The 20,451-nt window shown below is 42.2% G+C and overlaps 4 protein-coding genes across 5 annotated transcripts in view; all 4 read left to right on the top strand.

The window, feature by feature from the left end:
- Positions 1–29: 29 nt before the first annotated feature.
- Positions 30–1,297, top strand: LOC6612071 (voltage-dependent anion-selective channel). The gene is made up of 3 exons (XM_002036552.2): positions 30–630; positions 703–933; positions 984–1,297. The coding sequence occupies exons 1-3, from the start codon at positions 140–142 to the stop codon at positions 1,282–1,284; spliced, it is 1,023 nt and encodes a 340-aa protein (XP_002036588.1). The 5' UTR covers positions 30–139; the 3' UTR covers positions 1,285–1,297.
- Positions 1,298–1,339: 42 nt separating this feature from the next.
- LOC6612070 (voltage-dependent anion-selective channel) lies at positions 1,340–3,194 on the top strand. Of its 2 annotated transcripts, XM_032713968.1 has the most exons (4): positions 1,340–1,984; positions 2,053–2,283; positions 2,344–2,523; positions 3,046–3,194. In XM_032713968.1, the coding sequence occupies exons 1-4, from the start codon at positions 1,431–1,433 to the stop codon at positions 3,077–3,079; spliced, it is 999 nt and encodes a 332-aa protein (XP_032569859.1). In that variant the 5' UTR covers positions 1,340–1,430; the 3' UTR covers positions 3,080–3,194. The 2 variants fall into 2 exon arrangements, with proteins under 2 accessions (XP_032569859.1, XP_002036587.1); XM_002036551.2 differs by lacking the exon at positions 3,046–3,194 and having other exon boundaries at positions 2,344–2,716.
- Positions 3,195–3,225: 31 nt separating this feature from the next.
- LOC6612069 (leukocyte receptor cluster member 8 homolog) lies at positions 3,226–7,978 on the top strand. Its single transcript, XM_032713969.1, has 7 exons — positions 3,226–3,371; positions 3,487–4,031; positions 4,086–4,905; positions 4,976–5,708; positions 5,764–5,968; positions 6,029–6,236; positions 6,297–7,978. The coding sequence occupies exons 2-7, from the start codon at positions 3,572–3,574 to the stop codon at positions 6,448–6,450; spliced, it is 2,580 nt and encodes an 859-aa protein (XP_032569860.1). The 5' UTR covers positions 3,226–3,371; positions 3,487–3,571; the 3' UTR covers positions 6,451–7,978.
- Positions 7,979–8,201: 223 nt separating this feature from the next.
- Positions 8,202–20,451, top strand: part of LOC6612066 (nitric oxide synthase) — a 33,047-nt gene continuing 20,797 nt past the window's right edge. Inside the window, exons 1-5 of the mRNA XM_032713966.1 lie at positions 8,202–8,439; positions 13,530–14,315; positions 15,002–15,116; positions 19,547–19,683; positions 19,797–19,959. Of these exons, the coding sequence (XP_032569857.1) occupies positions 13,699–14,315; positions 15,002–15,116; positions 19,547–19,683; positions 19,797–19,959 (1,032 nt within the window). The 5' untranslated portion in view covers positions 8,202–8,439; positions 13,530–13,698. The remainder of the gene's footprint in view (positions 8,440–13,529; positions 14,316–15,001; positions 15,117–19,546; positions 19,684–19,796; positions 19,960–20,451) is intronic.

The raw sequence follows: 20,451 nt of genomic DNA, 5'->3' as shown, positions 1-20,451 counted from the left end.
AAAACAAATTAAAAGTAAATAACATTTTTATTTGGATCACAGCTGCTTCGATATTGCTATTAAATTTCCAAAGAACTCCAAAATTTCAAGTGTGTTTAATAAAATTTTTATTTAATTCTTGTACTTTTTATATGCCACAATGCCCATGAGAAACCGGATACGGAACTTGTTCAGGTGGAACAAGCGAAAGCGGGCGGCATCGGACTATCTGGAACCCCATGATGAGGGTGTTGGCAATGTCCAGGACAACCGGAGTGCGGAAGATGCTAAGAAGGAGAACAAGGTGGAGATTGTCCCGCCACCACCGATGGAGGGTGAGATGCCCAGCTACTTCCACGTTGGTCTGCTGGCCAAGATGTGCCTCACCCACGGCTACACCATTGGCCGCTGGAAGCTGCAGTGCACCTCGAAAACGGAAAATGATTTCTATTTGAGCAGCTTCGGCGAGGGTTATCCCACCATGAAGGACGTCTTTGGCGGCTTGGAGGCGTACAAGGAGAGTGGAAACTTTCACGCATCCCTCGCCTGGTTGTCGGATGGAGACTTGCTATCGGATCTTGGAGTGCATGGTAATGGGCTGGGCGGCACATGGTCCGCTATATTGAAGTCTATGGTCAGCTGCACTGAAGGGTAAGTGGGATTTGAGTAAGCTAGAAGGGATTAAGGAGATTACCTTTCGTAAGTACATATAATGCTTTACAGACGCGAGTTCCAATGCAAGCTGAAGTGTGGCTTCGATTGCAATCCTGGCAAAGTGGAAATCTATATTCCCATCTACAAGGAACCCCTATTGATGGGCTACATTATGATGCAGCCTGTCAAGAATTACCTGCTGGGCTACCGCACGGTGTTCAATGTGGAGGATAGGGAGTTCAATATGCATGCTTTTTGCGGCGGATTCAGCAACGATGTCACAGAAGTCGGACTGAAACTGTAGGTTACACCCCACATCCTCAAAAAAAAACTATATCTATATATTTCAGTGAGAATTTCGAGACTCTGCGAGGATCATTCTTCCAGCGCATTGGTGAAAAGTGGGCCGCGGCCTTGAAGGCCAATCTGTATGGAAACGTGAGTGCCAAGAGTGTCTCTATTGGAGGTCAGTACGAATGGGAACCTGGAAGCATGCTGAAGGCAAAAGTGCGCGGAGATTCCCGCATCGGGCTTATTTTTCAGAAAAAACTTCGCGATGACATCGAAGTTCTGTTCCACGTCGGCTTCGAAGGAAGTGATCCCATCAATGGGAAGCACAAGTTCGGCTCATCATGGTACTTCAATATGTAGGATGGCTAGTTTGTATTCCTTTCTATGTCATGATGGTGAAAAACTTAAACAAATCAGAAGTTTATGTTTCCAGTGTCAGATCGTTTATTCAAAATTTTAAATTTATACCTATTTATTTTTGCTATTTTTTTTAACGTTTTTTCAAAATGACAAATATGAAGCAACGATTGCGTAACTTGTTTCGCCGGAACAAAATGCGCGGCCGACCCACCACAGTGGCCAGTAATCCGAATAAGGAGCAGCCGGAGCCACCTAAGCCGGAGCCAAGCAAACAGAAGTCATCTAAGAAGGATGCCTCCAAGCAGGAGCCATCTAAGCAGGAAGAGCCCGAAAAGCCACCCAAGGAAGTCGAAGTGGAGATTATTCCCTCGCCAACGTCAGAGGGCGAAATGCCCACCTACTTCCATGTGGGCGCCCTGGCGAAGGATTGTCTCATCAATGGCTTCAAGATCGGCGCCTGGCAGATGCACTGCACCACGCGAACCAAAAACGACTTCTATCTGAACACGTTCGGCGAGGGCTATCCCACCATGAAGGACGTCTTTGGCGGCTTGGAGGTGTTCAAGGAAGTGGGCAACTACAGCACGTCCCTCGGCTGGTTCACCAACAATGATCTTCTCTCGGAGATCGCTGTGCGCGGCATGAACTTTGGAAGTCGATTGTATGGGCTGCTGAAGTCCACAATTGTCACAAAAGACGAGTGAGTGTGTTCTATTTTTTCATAATTTTCTTAACAACATTAAAAACTATTTAAATTAAACCCTGTAGAGTGAGCTTTCAAACGAAGCTGAAGTGCGGGTTGGAGCGCGATCCCGTGAAGGTGGAACTGGTGGTGCCTCTGTACAACGAACCCCTATTTCAGGGCTACATCCTGGTGGCGCCTGTAGAGAATTGGGTGCTGGGATATCGAACGGAGTACAACTTTGACGAAAAGGGATTCGATAAGCACGCCCTGTGCCTTGGCTACAATAATGGGAGGACCGAAGTGGGTCTGAAACTGTAGGTTGTCCAATAGCTTAGGTAATATATAGCCAACATACCATTATATTTCACTTATAGCGAGAATTTCGAGGACCTTAGAGGCTCGATCTTCCAAAGGATCGGCGAAGCCTGGGCCTTTGCCATCAAGACGAATCTCTACAGCTCGGAAAATGTGAAACAGTTTGCCATTGGGGTTCAGTACGACTTCCAGAATGGCACTATGGTAAAGGCCAAGCTGCGGGAGGACTCCAGAATGGGGTTCGTATACCAGTCAAAGATTGGGGAGAACATCGATGTTGGCTATCATTTGGCCTTCGATGGGGTAGATCCCATTGGTGGAGCCCATAGGATTGGAGTTTCATGGGGTTTTCACTGTTGAAAAGAATGTGTACTATTGACTATGATTTTACTATACATGATAAATATAAATAAATAATTTGTATGCAAAGTGTTTTCCAAACTTATCTCATCATGATTTTGGCTGTTTCCGTTTTAGTTGTTTTTAATTAATGGAATTTGAAAACTGAACCGTATTGTACCTTATATTTTAAAGTTTTATTGTTCTACAATAGTCTTACTCTTAAAAATAGATTTGAAATTAACAATTTTGGGCGAGTTAAATCTTTTAAGCATGTGTGCCAAATTAGCGTAGTATTACTAGCTAAGAACGACCTATGCACTTAGACCTTTCTTTTCTTAACATTATTGCATTTAAATTTAAATTAAAATCCTCCAAATAACGAAGAAATAAATAAATAAAAAATGTTCCATATTCCACAGTTCCTCCGCCGCTCATATGGTGCGCATTTTTTAAATTACGGTAATGGATTTTCGGCTCAGCAAGCTACGGTCACACTGAGCGCTGCGACATCTCTATTCATCGATTATACTGTCTCTTTTTCTTTATACGAAAAAATAGTTCAACTGTTCGGACGTGTTTATATATCGTGAGAAAATTAAGCAAAAAGTAGCGTATTCCGAGTGTTTTCGTGCGTATGCAGATATATTTTTGCACTGCGCATCTTTTTTAATAAGTTATTTTGGCGAAAACGGCGATTCAAACTCGCAAATCGAAGCAGAAAGTGCCAGTTCTCGGTGACCAAGAAGTAGGTAAGAAATAAAAATGGCGTCACATGCCAACACACACACACACACCCACCAATGCACACAGACTAATGCGCACATTTTTCCCATTTTTGGTGCCCTTTGTCATGAAATCAGGGGCCGAAATCGCAAAAACCCAAAGGTAAGTTCAGGTAAAAAAGAAATTAGCAAAGGACCAAGAGAGGGAGATTGTGGGAGTGCCATGTCAGATGCCATGAGTGCTCCGCCGCCCCTGATTCCGCAGCTGCAGGAGATGCAGCAACAGCAGCAGCAGGGCGCTAATCCCGCCCAGCTCGCCCAGCAGTGGAGCAACTACGCCTGGTATGCCAACCAGAATGCTGCCTACCAGCAGCAGTATCAGCAGTACTACCAGTACTATGTGCGCTACCAGCAGCAGCAGCAACAGCAGGTAACCTCGACGGTCAGTGCGTCAAATGCGCCGCCGGGCTTCAGCAATGCGCTGGCTGCACTGCCGCCTCTACCCTCAGGGCCGCCGCCTCCGCCGCCTCCGAAAATAGGTCAGCCACCTGGCCAAAACAAGCAACAACAACAACAGCAGCAGCAGCAGCAGCAAAAGAATTTCGGCGGAATACGTTTTAATTTGAATTTGAACCAAAAGCGTTTGGCCGGTGCTCCTAATCCCCTGCAGCAACAACAACAGCATCCACAGCAACAGCTTCAACAACAACAACAACAACAACAACAACAACAACAACAACAACAACAACATCAACATCATCAACAACAGCAACAGGTCATGCAATTGTACAATAACAACAACAACAGCAACAAAAAGAAGCGCAAGCGAAATAACAAAAACAAGAACTTTGAGCAATCAGCATATAGCAATCCGTTTGCCAATCAAACCCCAGCCACACCCCAAGCTCCACCGCCGCCCATCATTAGCGCCAGCGATGTAGGTGTACCAATTAATCCGGACTTGAGCAAACCACCACCACCATTACCCCTGGCCATTGTGGCACCCACAGAGAATCCCCAACACCAGAAGCAGCAGCAGCAGGAGCACAAGGCAGCACAAGGAGCGGGAGAGGCTCCATCCCAAACACCAAATTTTAAGCGGCCGAACAGTTTTCAAATGGCTTCAAGCGACTCCTGGCCGAATTCCCTCAACCAATATGTTGCCCGTTGCTATTCCAAGTGCAACACTGATCTGGATAAGGATCAGATCGACATATGTCTGAAAGGCAAAATTATAGCGGCGGCCAATCGCAACGAGCTGTGGACACGCGACTGGGACAACGAGCCCATGCCGACGGTGCACAGCGAGAGGGACGGCATTGATGTGGTGCTGAGCAATGTGCCACCGCCGCAGCAGCAGCGAAGCAACTACTTTCAGAAGAAGCAAGAACAGGAGAGGGAGCGCGAGAGAGACCGCGAAGCGGATAAGTCGCCTGCCAAGGGTTCCACGGGTGTAGTGAATCAGTTCAAGCAGAAGGGCAATCAGTTCAACAAGTCCTCGTCCGGCTACGGTTCGCATCACTCTTCGACGTCCAAGTACTCCAGGAGTCGTTCGCGGTGAGTTTAATGATCTCTATTGATCGAATTGAAACTGTGTCCTAAACCAGTATGTTTATATCCTTCGCAGGTCGCCATCATCTTCAAACTCGTTAAAGTACTCGAGCAAGAAGCGGTACTCGCGTTCGCGCTCTCGTTCGCGTTCCCGTTCGCGATCCCCCCGCTCCCGATCGTGCTCCCGCAGTAGCGATGCCAGCGGTCCACCGGCGCGTAAGGTTATCCGCAAATCCGGCTCGATCGAATCTTTAAATTTCATACCACTCACCGCGAATTTATCCCGCAAGCAGCAGAAAATGCTAATGAAGAAGGGCAAGCGCGCGGCTGCCATGGCCTCAGCACAGATGAAAAAAAAGGAAACACCTCACTATTACAATCAGTCGTCTGTTGGCGGTGCCGTTGATGATGACACAGCGCGCTTGCAACAGCGTGCGGCACGATTCTCACAGCAGGGCTCCAGCTCGGCCAAGAAATCGGTCGTCGCCATTGCAAGCTCACCGTTTGGTCTCACCACGGCCAAGAACAAGAAGAAAATGGTGCAGCAACAGCAGCAGCACCAACGTTCATCTTTCTACGAGGACACAGAGGCGGCTAGCAGTTTAGATCTTCTCGATTTGCACATTGTAGGAACTTGTAGGGATCTAGAAAAGTCATTTTTGCGTCTTACAAAGGCGCCGTCTCCGTCAGAGGTGCGACCTGTGGAGGTTCTCACCCACTCGCTTGTTAATGTGAAAGGAAAATGGCGTGCCAATCAGGATTATCACTATGCGTGTGATCAGCTTAAGTCCATAAGGCAGGATTTGACTGTAAGTATGCGCCGAGTAAAAATATGAAATAGTGTTAACTCAAATGTACTCACAGGTCCAGGGTATTCGTGATCAGTTTACGGTTGAGGTGTACGAGACACATGCACGCATTGCCATGGAGAAGGGTGACCACGAGGAGTTCAATCAGTGCCAGACGCAACTTAAGATGCTGTACATGGAGATCGGTGGTAAAAACGCCAATGCCCTCGAGTTCACCGCCTATCGCATACTCTACTACATTTTCACAAAGAATACTCTGGGTATGTTTGACTTCGTTTCATATATTTTCGATTAAAATTAACACAGCTTATGGTTTCCAGACATCACCACTGTCATGCGTTCGATTACGGCTGATCAACGGGAAAATCCTGTCATTGCGCACGCTCTTCAGTTCCGATCTGCGTGGGCGCTGGGCAACTACTGCAAATTGTTCTCCCTGTACAAGACGGCGCCTCTAATGTCCGGCCACATGATTGAGTGGTTCCTGGAGAGAGAGCGCAAAGCTGCATTGCGAGTCATTATTAAGTCGTAAGTATATTATATCCACTAAATTGTCATTGTTAGTGATAATCATTCGTTTCTTTTCAGTTATCGTCCCAACATTAGCGTTGACTATATTACCAATATTCTGGCTTTCGATAGCTCCGAAAAGTGCAAGGAATGGCTCGACACTTTCAGTTTGCCATATGCCGCCGATGGTGCGCAAGTTGATTGCAAAAATGCAGCTGCTATTGCTATTTGAATCGAACTTCATATAGAGCAGACTAGCTGGCATGAAGCCCTATTCGATTTTGTACCTGATTTCCGAGCTTTTCGGATGTTAGTGTCCTTTTTCGGACTGCGGATGCAACTCTCTTGGCCCTGTTTAACAATTTGTGTATATATTTCTTTAGATCGCGATTCCCTTTCGTTACAAAGTTAGGACTTGACTTACTCCCATTCTTAGGCTGAAGTCTTCGCTTATTTAGGACCAACTGTTCTTCGTAGGGCTTAAAGTTTTTAGATGGAAAATAATTCAACGGAAAATTATATAGAAAGCATCACAGGAAACATTCAAAACAATGTTGAGGATTTGCTCTGAAGTAGCCTAGGATTTTAGAAGGCGTACTTTATTATAGATGATGCCATACTTCGGAAATGAAATTATGTGGAAGGATTCATATGGATTAAATTCAACATGGATTCAGCGACGAATACTTTTTTCCAGGATCAACAAAGGTGGAAAAATGTATGCTGTCTGTAATAATTTCAACATTTGGCGCGGTGTGCTGAAAATTTGTAACAGCGTTGGTCTTCACTATCTCCTTAAAAATTCAACCATCTTTGCATACTTTTAACCACCAAAATCGTGCAAGATCCGCAAATCAAAACTCGTCTGAATTTAACAGCAACTTAACGTGAAACCTTAAGTGCGTGACCTTCCAATGAACATATTCAGGTCCAGAATTAAGTGAATCGATTCCAAATCTTGAATAACAACCTTACTAAATATGAACTTCCTCAAAACTAACACATGCAGATAAACAAAATCAGAAGCGATCACGGAACTCCAAAAGCCCTTAGGCTTTGGGCAGAGAAACCATTTTTGTTTTGTTGTAATTATTTTACTCATTTATGATCACTTCATTTTTAAACTAGTTTTAAGGCTAGGCTTAATGATTGTTGTCTTATTTAAATTATTGAAAAGGATTATACTAATGTTCTGTCTCTCTATTGTATACCTGTATATATATACAACCATCAAATACACCACCACCACGAACTACAACTGCAACGAGATCCAGCCTGCATGCAAAATCCTCGGAAGTTCAAACTCAACGTTTTGGAGTATGGCAAATTCAACCTGGTCTTCCCCGTCGCCACTAAACATCCGTGAAAAGGCATTCAACAAGTCATCAAATACGCACGGCATTTGTAAGCTCTTCCAATTTTAATTCGCTTTACTAAAGCAGATTGTATACAAAAATTTGGAGACTCCGGGGTACCACATAAGTAATTGGCTAAGAACCTGTAATCAGTGTTTTTTTTATTAGAGGGAGTTTGACTAGAATCCTAACTACTATTTTAAACAGTAATTATATAAAAGGCTAGGATTATAGGCTAAGCTTAACTGTTAATATATTTTTAATTTTCTTGAATGTTGGAAAACTATTGAAAAGAATTCAATATTTCAAAAGCTCCCCTATCTATGGATGCAACCAATGGCATCCCGATTGCATGAAATGGGAGTGCTATTATCCCGCTTTTAACAATAAACGCCACGAAACAAAGCAACTGGTGTTTTCCTCTTGGTGAAATTTCCCTTTCAGCACAAGGTCGTTATTCCAACAATCCTCTTCCAGCTGCCGCCGAATCGCGTGAGCTTTAGCCAGGACCCACGCCATTTAGAGCTTGTTGTAGTGTGACAGCCGAGCTTTCAACAACATCCAAAGGATGCTGGCGGAGGTTCAGCCGCTATTTAAGGATGCTGCGTTGCGGCCTTAGCTTCAGTCAACGCGCGGCGTTCGAGTTCTTTGGATCGCGCTGAAAACTGAAATCGAAGGACCACACAGAGATAATCAAAAGAAACTGAAATTCAAAAAGAGTCCTTAAATCTTTTTGTGAGTGAAGTGACCCAAAGAAGAGTGGAGAGAAATATTTATTTCTTTGCTTTTTAAGATGTGCAATAAATTACTGTTGATAGTAACCATTAATTAATCTATTTAATTACAAAAATATAGTTTTTGAAAAGGTAAAAGTACAAAAATAAATCGTTGAGTTAAATGGTGCTGAATAACATCATCATCTTTGAAATCATATTTAAAGCCACTTAAGTGTAAAATGCTTTAAACAGTAGCTCTCTTAATGGCAAACTAAATCCATTTTCGACAGAACGATGGAATATTAAATAATTTTTAAAATTTATAAAAACTTATAGTAAATTCAAAATTTTTTCTATAAGATCTTCAGAACGAAACCCTAGTTGAATAAAGAACTAAAGAAAAAGAACACAATTTTTTTGTTAACTAAAAAAGATAGCTATTGTTAACAAACAAAATTACTCAGCTGTTCCACAATAAAAATAATAAAATAAATACATTTTACATTGACCTTTTTTATATGAAAGGCTTATAAATCCATGCAAATTAGTGAGTAAATTAACTCATTAGCAACGTAGCTACCCGACAATGAAATGTAATGATTTATTAGAAATGTCACGAAAATCTATTTAAAATGAACCCAATGTCAACTTAGAATGGATTGACCAATTGCTGGACCACAATAATCAGTCAATCCCAAGAACCCTCCAGTTCAAGCAGTCATTTGATTAATGTCCCAAAGATATCAAAATGATAAAATTTGCAATTAAATGTATTATTCGGGCATTTGGAAATGAAAAAAAAACAGTAAAGTGCTTTACCCCGAAAATGAAAAATAATTAAGGGAAATTAATCTTTAATAAATACCGTCAAAGCCAAAAGACTCAAATTGAATTAGGAAACGCGAAACCCCATTAGGTAATTAAGGTTATCAAAGATGCGGAAATTAACTCCTTAGCATGCAGTCAACAAAATATGTTTATAACAAAATTTCCAACATAAATTGAAAAACAATTAGCAGTAAAAAATAACATCAAATTGAGTGCCAAGAAAACTTTTTCGGGAGGCAGTGGGCCAACTTCCTGCGAAGCTGTCGCAGCAGCCGATGTCAAACGGTTGACAAGGACCCATCCTTTCCGTCCCATCCTTGCTGTCCCATCCACGTTTCGCCAGTTTTCTTCATTTCGTTGTTAAGATAATTATAATATGCCTGATGCCATGGGCCATGGTATATTGCATAGTCGAGAAGGTAGTTCCATAGAAACTCAGCGATACGTATAATCCGGAACAAAAAGCACTGCAGAATGTCCACTAAAACTATATTAGCTATATGTTTATTGTTACGACCTTTTCATATGCAGTAAGATGCACTGCGGAACAACTTTTTACCATTAGCTAAATTATTTCGAAATGAAGGATATCTCCTTTGAAGATTCAACGCCATGTTCGGCTACTTTTCCCTTTCACATGTCTAATGCATACCCAAATCAATTTGCGAACAAATCAGCCTTTCAGCTCAACCAGCCTTCCATTACTCACACCTCGCATTACCATAATATGTACGTAATATGCAATGTTCGGCATGTTTTTGAATAACAATAAATAAACATTCAATATTGACTATCAAAATGCGAACCGCAGCTGAGGCTGACATTACAAAGGACGACAGGAGTATACATTTTGCACCATAATGTGTTAATATTTAATGCACTTGCTTAAGGATGTGGGTGCACTTGGATCTGCTGCTCGGCAAAGGCGAATCCTTTTCACACAGGCATAAAATCCTTCGCAGGACTATCCCTTTCATATGTTAATCCAGAGTCGGTTAGTCAGCATTTGAGGGGGGAAATAAAACTTGTTTACCTTTTTCATTTTTTGAGAGCCAACCAAAGGGATGGCCAAAGGATTTTCTTCACTTTACGAGAATCTTCAAAAATGATGTGTTATTTACCGAAGGGTCTTTCGTTCATTTTGCAAATGCTCAGCTGACTTGGGGTTATTTCACAATTTGCATTAGCATAAAATAAATTTTGAGCGATGAGAACAGTTGCTCTAATAGAAACATGTCAAATTATAAGAGCTCTGCGGGATACCAAGAAATCCGGTAAAAATTCAGTTTCAAACGCTTTGAAGTGCATTAGGTACGTTTAATATACATTTTAAATTTCTTTAAAATAATAATGAAAATTTTACCCATTTTGTTTGGTTCCTGTTACTAAATGCTCGCCAATAAAAATTGTTTTTGTACAAACTGCTGCTCTAATTATCCTTCGGCTTAATTACCATTTAAAATTCTACACCATACTTACAACAGCTCTATTGTTATACAAATTACTCCGTGCCTAAGCCAATTTAAATGGCAATTTACGAAAAATACCCTAATTATAGAGCACATGCTCGTCTTATTTGCCTTGGATATACATTAGTGTGCTCCCAAATCCGACTACCATTCTGGTCAGGATTCGCACTTGACCACAAGTCCAGGCCTTGGCTAAATCCAACTTACACCTGTGTGGGTGGGAAGCCACATGCCCATTGTGCTGGCTGTGTTGTGTCTACCATTTAAATGGTTTTTCTTAACAGATTTGCTGGTTTTCCACTTCCCTTTTTTACAGTTTTGCATTGTACATTTTTTGCAGCATTTTTTGTTTTTTTTTTTTTTAGGATTTTTTTAACCGCTTTCCTTTGTCCCCCAATTGTACGATCTCCTTTGGTTTTCATTTCTTCACGCGGCTGTGTTGTCATTTGAGATAATACGAAAAGCATTCAGCGCCCGTCGCCGTTACAGTTTTGCCTTTGATTTTATTCAAGGGTTTATTTTAAAGCAATTGATTGGATTTGAAACGACGTGGAGGAGCTGTGCTGGAGGAGCTGAAGTGTTGACAGTGTAGGAAATCTGAGATTTTCCACTTGCTGCCGGGGAAATGTGATTGAACTGTGCTTCCTGCGAAAGATCTTGTGCGTAAAGCCTCCTTCGGGAAATTTATATGATTTCCCCCTTTTTTCGGTTCATAAATCGGACTTAAATTTTCCAACTCCTGCTAAAAGTCTTCACAGCTCTATTTTCACAAAATGTTTTTCTGATTTTGAAGGCATTGTTTGCCAGAGCATTGAAGTTGAATTCTTTGTTTTCACTAAATTTATTGGGTCGACTATTAATCCTGGATATTCATATATGAACCTAACTTTCTATAAATATTTAGTTTTATGACTATTTGAAGCTTTGATAAATAAATAGCAGAAATAAATGAGTGCACTACTCACAATTTATACTTCTGTACTGTACAACACTGCGTATGAGCAATGTAAAGAAAATAAATGTAATTTATAACGTAGTATCCGAATAAAAAGCAATTGTGAAGCTTACTCCTTGTTATTTACCACTCAATAAGTTTGTCTTAAGCATTTAGGATTATTGTTTTACCCCATTTAATTTCCATTCAGCTCATTAGATTTTAAACCAACAGAGACTGACAAACAGCTATAACCAGAGGCACTGTCTCAAATACTCCAGCGAATACCCACCAGTTTTATTTGCCTTTGGGCTGATTAAGCTGGCAACGAGGAAAACGCAAGCGGAAATGAAAAGCAGACACCGGGTTTTCCACTCCATGCTGAACATTTGTAGCAATTAAAAGCATCTTTATGGCAATTTGCCTGCTGCAAACCACAAAACCAGACGCCTCCGCGTAATAAATTTTCTTAATCAAAAAGTGACGAAGTCCCTGCCGCTCTATAAAAATTCAATTAGTTTACCTTTAATTTGGTGGGTGAACCGGCACCTGGCCTATTTATACACTCCGCTTAACCTTCACCTTCAACGAGAAGTGTGGCGAAGTGGGGGCTCCTGATTAGAGTTGCAAAAGTTGCAGACAACATCTGCTGAGCCCTTTGGTTTGTGCGCTCAAAGGGGTTTAATCATTCATTCGGCAGCCAATTTTCACGCTGTTTTTCTTTACCAGCTGGTGTTTCCCTTTTACTTTCCTTTAAAAGAAAACCCATTTCCATTCGCGGCTCGTTCATTTGTTGGGGGAGCACTTGTCTGACCTCTAAGCGCCTGAAAAAATGTGCAAATTTTAAAGATGACGCATCAGTTAAGCTGACTTGCAAAGCAAAGTTTGGCACAACAGAAGATTTAATTAAATCTTATTTAATTTAAAAGCAGGAATAGGTTTTTGTAAGCTTTAAGCCTATAGATGCACTCTACTCAAAAATAATAAAGACATATATAATTGGTCATACCTACTTAATAGCTATTTAAAGAGAGTTTGGCTAATGAAATGAGGTGTGTGACTTTGAAAGGATAACTCTGATTAAAACCGTGTGTGAATTATCCTTTTTCGAGCATCGGTAATGGACAGGTGGCTATTGTGCACTTGGGCCACATGAAATGCGAAACCGATGAGCCGCTGCCATTGATTAACCTCCGCTTGTGGCTGCATTTGACATGGGTAGCTGCTAACCATTGCTGACCTGGGGGAGGTTCCATGGGCACCCCCACGCGCATTTAAATTCGAAATCAAATGCCGAATCATTCACTTTGAGGGCACTCCCGCACTCAGTCACACAGAATGTCCAATGAAATGCTATCGCTTTCTAATTACCCGCCCATTGTTTGTACTCACTTGTTTTTGCTGTTTGTTTAATGACGGCTTTGGAAAATTGCTTAGGCAAATCAAAATAATGACCGCAAATTTTGGTTTATTTTGTTTTACTGGGTGTTATTTTTCTATTGGCTCACACACACACATATACAGTACGTGCCTTTATGCCCTTTTGCTTTGCCTTATCAATCAATCAATTAGCTGGCCGGCTGGCTTTGAGTGCATAAGTCTATTTTTGTAGCTAAAAGCCAGCCTTTGTCCATCTATTGTTTTCCTTCCGTCGCTCTCAGGCATTTTGAGTGGATGTCTGATGACATTCGAGGGAGGAGCCTTAAGCCAGAGGTATAGCTTCATACAAGTGCACAAGCTGGGGGAATCCACTACACATTCAATCAAATAAGTCAACTAAGGATTATTCTTAAGTGGTTATTAATAGTGTCTTGTTCAAGTTATTGCACTTCAATCATATTATAATTATAGCCTATTTAAAGTCATGCATATACTTAAAAACAAAAGCAAACTTTATCCTGCCGATTTTGTTCATTAAATCGCTCATTACACCAGTATGTTTTTAAGTTCCTTTATCCGTTCCGACCAAGCGAAGTAATACAACTTTTCGAAAACTTTTCAATCCTCAGTGAAGCAATTGAGTGCGGCCCGAAAAAGAGAGCCGCAGAAAGTTTGCGAGCAGAATTTAATCAAAAACTTGGAGGGTAAATTGTCCAAGTGGTTCACCTGTTGGCTGCATTTTAAATCAACGAGGCAAACAATCAGCGCAGAGGAGCTGCTCCACGTTCCCCGGACAAGATGTCGCAGCATTTCACATCGATATTTGAGAACCTGCGATTCGTGACCATCAAACGTGCGACAAATGCGCAACAGCAGCAGCAGCAACAGCAACTGCAGCAACAGCAGCAACTGCAGCAGCAGCAGCAGCAGCAGCAGCAACTGCAGCAACAGAAGGCACAGGCACAGCAACAAAATAGCAGAAAAATCAAAACTCAAGCAACGCCAACGGTGAATGGCAATGGGCTCTTGAGCGGCAATCCAAATGGCGGAGGCGGTGACTCCTCGCCCAGCCATGAAGTGGACCATCCGGGTGGAGCGCAAGGAGCTCAAGGAGCAGCAGGCTTGCCATCTTCAAGTGGCACGCCATTGAGGCACCACAAGCGCGCCAGTATCTCCACAGCATCGCCTCCAATTCGCGAACGGCGTGGCACCAACACCAGCATCGTGGTCGAACTGGATGGCAGTGGCAGCGGGAGTGGGAGTGGCGGTGTTGGTGTTGGTGGTCAGGGTGCGGGATGCCCTCCCTCGGGCAGCGGCACTGCGTCCGGAAAAAGTTCGCGGGAACTATCGCCGTCGCCGAAAAACCAACAGCAGCCCAGAAAGATGTCACAGGATTATCGGTCGCGTGCCGGCAGGTAAGGATTGCATTTATCACAGATATGTGGAGCACACCACTGCTGGCATGGCTGATAAATTGTTTGGGGCAGCCACAGGATGGCGGCAGGACTAAGCTGAGTTAGTTGCGCTTAGGAACTAGATGGGTTTTGCAGGTGATGCTGGTAAATAGCATTTGCCGGTTGGAAATTGAGTTTCAAAAATAAGAAAACCATTTCTATTTCACTGCTAGGCAGTTAGGCAAAATGCATTTGGTTGCCTGGGTTTCGTTTATTTCAACTATTGTATTTTAAATTTAACAATTTAGCCATAGGCATAGAAGACGTAGAAGAAGAGTAGCCTACTCTTATTATTATTATTTTATTTATTACCTTTCCTTGCATTTAAAGCGTTTTAAGTAAAATGTTCCTGTGCTTTTAAAATTACTTTAACTAAAAGTTGCCAATAAGTTATAATAGTAGTAACCAAAAATCCAGTAGTAACCAATAGTAGTAACAAAAAAAAAAATATTTTTTAATAATATTTTTCATATTTAATTACTCCAAGATGAGTAGACTAAGAGAAAGGACCACCCAGCGGCTAGACAAATTGCGCGATTAATGTGCGAAGCTTAGTGGCCAAATGGCGCTCAGATTCGCTGGCTTGGCACTTACTTTACCGCACTTTCCACCCACAACTGCATCTGAAATCACTTTCCCAATTGCAGCTTTATGCACCTGGACGACGAGGGACGCAGTCTGCTGATGCGCAAGCCGATGCGACTGAAGAACATCGAGGGCAGGCCGGAGGTCTACGACACGCTGCACTGCAAGGGTCGCGAGGTGAGTCACGTCCAGGATTTGCAGGTCGGGAGTGGGCATCTTGGCTATAATTAGCCAGTGCACGTGGCCAAGAAGAAGCCACTGCCGCTCCATGCACGAGCGAGTGTGCCATAAAAGGGCAGTAAAACAATTCTCGGGCTAAGAGCAGGAAGTTTCAGCCAGTGGAATGCGTTAAAAGTGAGTTGGCCAACGAGCGCAAGAAACATTGCATACTTGCAGGAGTTCCTTTAATGTTAGCCTGCCATGTAATTGTTTGTATGACTGCCTGTTTCTTCCTTTTTCCGTGCGTTTGTGTGTGACTGTGTGGGTGCAGCCTGCATATGTGTGTGCGTGGCTCCAGTCGCTTTGTTTGCAATTGGAGCGTTTTACAGCAGTTTTGTTATGCAAAAGTTGGCAGAATGCGTGCCCAGGCTGGATGGCGGATTAAATAAAGGACCCTGCTGCTGCTCCTTTTTTTTTTTTTTTTTGGTACCCATCCACAAAACTTTTCCCATCGTAATAAAGTGGCACGAAGTTGGATCATTTTTCTACATTTTTTCCTTGCCTTGTGGGTGTTAAATTATATACTATTTTTGGGCTAATGTGGTGAATGTGGTTCGCTTTTTTTCTGAAAATGTTGAGCTATTACGAACGACAAAATTGGGCGGGTTAAGCTTTCTATCTTCCCAGCTGAAAACAATTAATAATGGGGAAAGCCATCACTACTTTTCATAGCAATTCCAAAAATAAGACAAAATTCTTTTAGCTTATTATAGAAATGAGGTATTTGTGAAGTGCAAAATAAACTTGTGTGTTAAAGGAAAGTCTTTTAATTGTTGTTGACTCAAATTCAACTACTTGTAACTGTCAGTGCTGAAAACTCGCTGTGCTCATTAGGCAAATGTCTTTGGATACCTTTCAGCAATGTTGCCGCCACAATCTGCATAATTTAATTTGGCCGAACACTCAGTTGGCCAAAACGGATTCAGCCACCGCCGCTCCATTGGTTCGAAGCTCATTTAGTCGAGTGGAGGCGGCAGGAGCAAAGTGCAAATTGCATAAGCGGCGGTGTGAGAAGTCGGCTTAAAGTTGGGACACCTAACCCCAATTAGTGCGGCACACCCAAAAGTCCAGAGTGACAGTTGCAGCTGCAGCTACACTTTCTATGCTAATTAAGTCAGCATCAACGCCAACAGCGGAAATGGCGAAACGAATCCTTTCTCACAATCAAGTTTCATTTCCCTTCCGCCGCCGTTTTAATGCGCTCGAAAATTATGCAATGCACAAATTTATATGAGCCACTGTGCCATTTTATTTAAGCACTCCATGCAACAACATGCAAATTGCTCCCAAGGATCCCCCACTTCCGACACCCAGGTAATTATAATGGAGCTCCGCTTAAACGATGGACCGGCAATTTAAGTTGCAAACATTAAGCTTACATCGTGCCATTTAACACTCGGGATTTTGTAACTTGAGCATGTGAAAAGGGTATTTAATCCTTACGAGTTAATGAAACTTTACTGCCGCACACTTTTCGGTTAATCCGTATCCTGGATTGTTGGCTTCAACTCCTCATGAGTGACTTTGCTACTCAGCTCTGTTTATATCATGCACTCGACTACCGAAACTTTGGGCAAATATTTTCGTTGCATTTTTCATTACCACTGACAGCATTTTCACTTAATTCGTGTGCCAGTTGCCGTACAATTTAAATTTCATGGCCAAAAGGTGGGCCAAAAAGTGGCAAAACAAACTTAACTGCCGCAGAATGCAGTTAATATTTGAATTTCTTCATGGTTATGTTTCTGCTCCGGAAGAAAACTAGCGTCTAGGGAAACTTATGGCAATGGCTTGGCCGGAAATTCAATTGGCTGGAAAATGTTTTTTTTTTTTCGGATGTTTCGGTGAGAGCACTTGTCGTGTTGCCAATAACTTTTTTTATTGGCTGACTTGTGGTTAACTTTTTGTTGACATTTCGCATAAAAAGTTGGGAACACCTACGCATGCATATAACTTTTAAATAAGCATATTTCTACTTAATGTTTAACCATTGATTTTTTGAGGGGATATACAGTATGAGTAATGTCAGTTTGCTAACTAAAAGCGCATAAATGCAATCCGCTTTAGATGTTCGCTCTTTTATTCAGTGCCATCCCTGCGAGGGCATCCACAATTCGTTGTTGTCTAGGAAAACATGCCCCAAGGCGAGTGAAAACGGCAGCACTTATTTCACTTTCCCGTGCCGCAGGGCATAATTCTGCTGCAAACACGAGGAGACGCGAAAAAATAACCATTTTCGGCGGGCAAGTGCTGCTCCTCTTCTGGAGAAAGTGCAGTTTCTCGCGGAGATGCCACCCAGTGGAGTTGGGCGGCACGTGGCCAAAGGAAAACCAAACTTACACGCCAAACTTTAAGCTGCTCGCCTGTGTGTGTGTGTGTGTGGGCGGGCGGGAAATCCTGCCAGCGTTTCCTTCGTATTTATTTCGGCAGCTGCAACAATTTCCGGTTCCGCTGCAAATGCCGCTCCACCTCCTCCTGTTTATATTTACATAAAACAATTTTGGACAACTTTGAGTGCTAACCAGTCCCGCGCTGGCAATTATTTGCATTCCCCCCCACCAAGCAAAAAAAATTCATTTCATCGCTACAGATGGAAATGAAAATGAAAAGCCGGCGCTTTTATGGCGTCTTGTTTAGCTTACGAGCTGCTCGCCCACGGAAAAGTAATAATTTAGTTACTTAATCAGGCGCATTCCGCGCCCGATTCCGGCTTATTAGGATAATAACTCCTTCCAGTTGCTAACTAACTAACGTACTTGCGTCATGTGTGTCGCTGGTTTTTGGGTGATGTTTTCGGTTCCCGGGCTCGGTGGCTCTTTGCATTGTGCATAAATTTGTCTTGTGCAGCTGAGTGAAAATTGGCAAAGTTTATGTGGGCGGGCCGAAGGGAGCGAGGCAGGAGGAATTGCATTTTTGCCATGTGCATACAAGGCAAAGTATGTGGTTTGCCTTTAAGTTGCAACTGCATTTTATTGTGGGCGAAGCGGTTGCAAACAAGAGAGTTCTAAAATTAATGTGCCTTTGTGGAAATCGCAGCTCAACATTGAAGTACGTTCACAAACTAATCCTTTGAATTTCCCCATTCCGACATTTTGCCAACTGTGATACTTTGACGGGTATTGCTTTTCAACTTTTACTGTCATTACCACTTTTACTAGCTACCTACCACTTTTATTGCCTCAAGAACTGGTTCAACGCCAGGATGTTCGAAAGGTATTACATTTTAACAACCGATTCAGATTTTTCAGTTATTGTAGGATGCAACTATGCAAATCCACCATTTACTACTTATTTTACTAAGTATTTTATATTCAAAAGGGAATAGCACTAAAGAGTTATGAAAAGGGAAAGAATCACACTTAAAAATCTTTCTATATTAATATCTATTTTAATACATTTTACATAGAAAACCAGCAGATCCTTTTTAGATTCTATTTAGGACTTTTCTGAAAATGATTTTCCATTCAAATTGACTTTTCAACGAGTTACTCAACGGTTCTTTAATTGGCTTAATTTATATCTATTCACTTTACAGTTTAATGCCCTGAATCGCTCCTTTATTTCAGCAGTTAATGTGTCCTTTACCATTCTTACCCTCTAAACTTGCTCGTAAGCCGCAAGAAGCTGCTTTTACCGCGGCATACGCTGCGTATGATTGACGTAATTGTAGCGAGCATAGCCGCATGAAATTTTTTAGTTAGACACTTGCGACACTTGAGCAGTTTTTATGCCACACTTTGCCAAGCCAATTCCAAGGGCTCAACTGCCTGGAAAAACAAACTAATTATGACCGCGGGTGTCTTGGGCGGATTGCGGCTGCTTTTCCAGGCAGCAATAGACAGACAGACTGAAGTCGTGGCGTTGAGTAAATTAAACCGTCGGGCAAATAAACTGAGAAGACGAAAGGTGGAGGAAAGTGCTCTGCTGGCAGGAATCCGAGGTGAGCTGCGGGAGTGGAGGAAATGAAAATTACAACGACACGCATCATAAAAAAGAAAACAAACCAAGCTAAGTTGAGGAAAAGCGCGCGAGGAAAACGACGTGGAGGAAAAGCGACATCCGCAATTGACGGTGAAATGCTTTTTAAACGCAGCTCACTAAACTGGGGCGGATTCCAAAAGGACCTTTGCCTTTCCTCATCTTTCTTATCAATTTAATTTTCGTACCATTGTTACTCTCCACTTGTTTCTCAACTGTCACCAGTTCGCTTTTCCGACTGCCCCTTCCATGGCAAATTTGTCGCTGCAGAGCAAATGCCAATAAAAATTTAATTACCAAAATGAGCAATTACACTTGTTTAATTAAAAGCTGTCAAAACATGGGGCACAAAGTGTATTCATTCCGACTTGATGACTTATTATTTGCACTCGCTTTTCTATTCCCATCAGATTCTTTCCTGCTCGAAGGCCACCTGTACGAGCAGCATTATGAACATTGGCAATGCGGCGGTGGAGGCCAGGAAACCCGATCTCATTCTGGAACACGCCAAGGACTTCCTGGAGCAGTACTTTACATCGATAAAGCGGTGAGCTTTCGATTACATAACATATAAAACAAATAACACTTTAGATATAATAAGTATACGTTTGATATATTATACTTAAATTAAACATAACTTACTTCCTATCTCGAGAGCAGTACATCATCCACCGCCCACGAGACGCGGTGGAAACAGGTGCGCCAGAGCATTGAGACCACTGGACACTATCAGCTAACCGAAACGGAGCTAATTTATGGTGCCAAATTGGCCTGGCGCAATTCTTCACGTTGCATTGGCCGAATACAATGGTCCAAGTTGCAGGTGGGTGCTACGAATGCTGATTTATGTGTTATGAATCGAAATTATTTTAAGAAAAACGTATGGCAACTGCCATATATCAGATAAACGTCTTTATGTTTTATTTGGCAAAGCTACACACAGGCGTAATTCATAAGGATTAGATGGATTTATCAGTGATTCATGACCGAAGAGGTCATGCAGAAACTCGAAATCAGCTTTCATCAGCCACAAAATATGACAACAATTCATCAGGCCACATTAGGCTTAAACGTATGCAATTCCAACAAAAATTATATGGGCAATACACCCGCTGGAATAGTCAGCCAAATTTGTCAGAGCACAAATCACAGACGAATATATAGTATGTATGATGTGCCTTTTGTCTGGGCCACATTATTCTAGATTTATGCGTGTTTCAAGGCGCAGAGCCGAGTCAAAATGGAAATATACAGAGACAAAGCTGAAATTTGAAATGCAAATTCTCGTAAATTTTAATTTACTCGAAAAAGAAAT

This window comes from Drosophila sechellia, chromosome 2L (genome assembly GCF_004382195.2).
Source record: "Drosophila sechellia strain sech25 chromosome 2L, ASM438219v1, whole genome shotgun sequence".
In the NCBI taxonomy this organism is placed as follows: domain Eukaryota; kingdom Metazoa; phylum Arthropoda; class Insecta; order Diptera; family Drosophilidae; genus Drosophila; species Drosophila sechellia.
The sequence above is the reverse complement of the archived record's forward strand: the minus strand, read 5'-3'. Positions and strand labels throughout refer to the sequence as shown.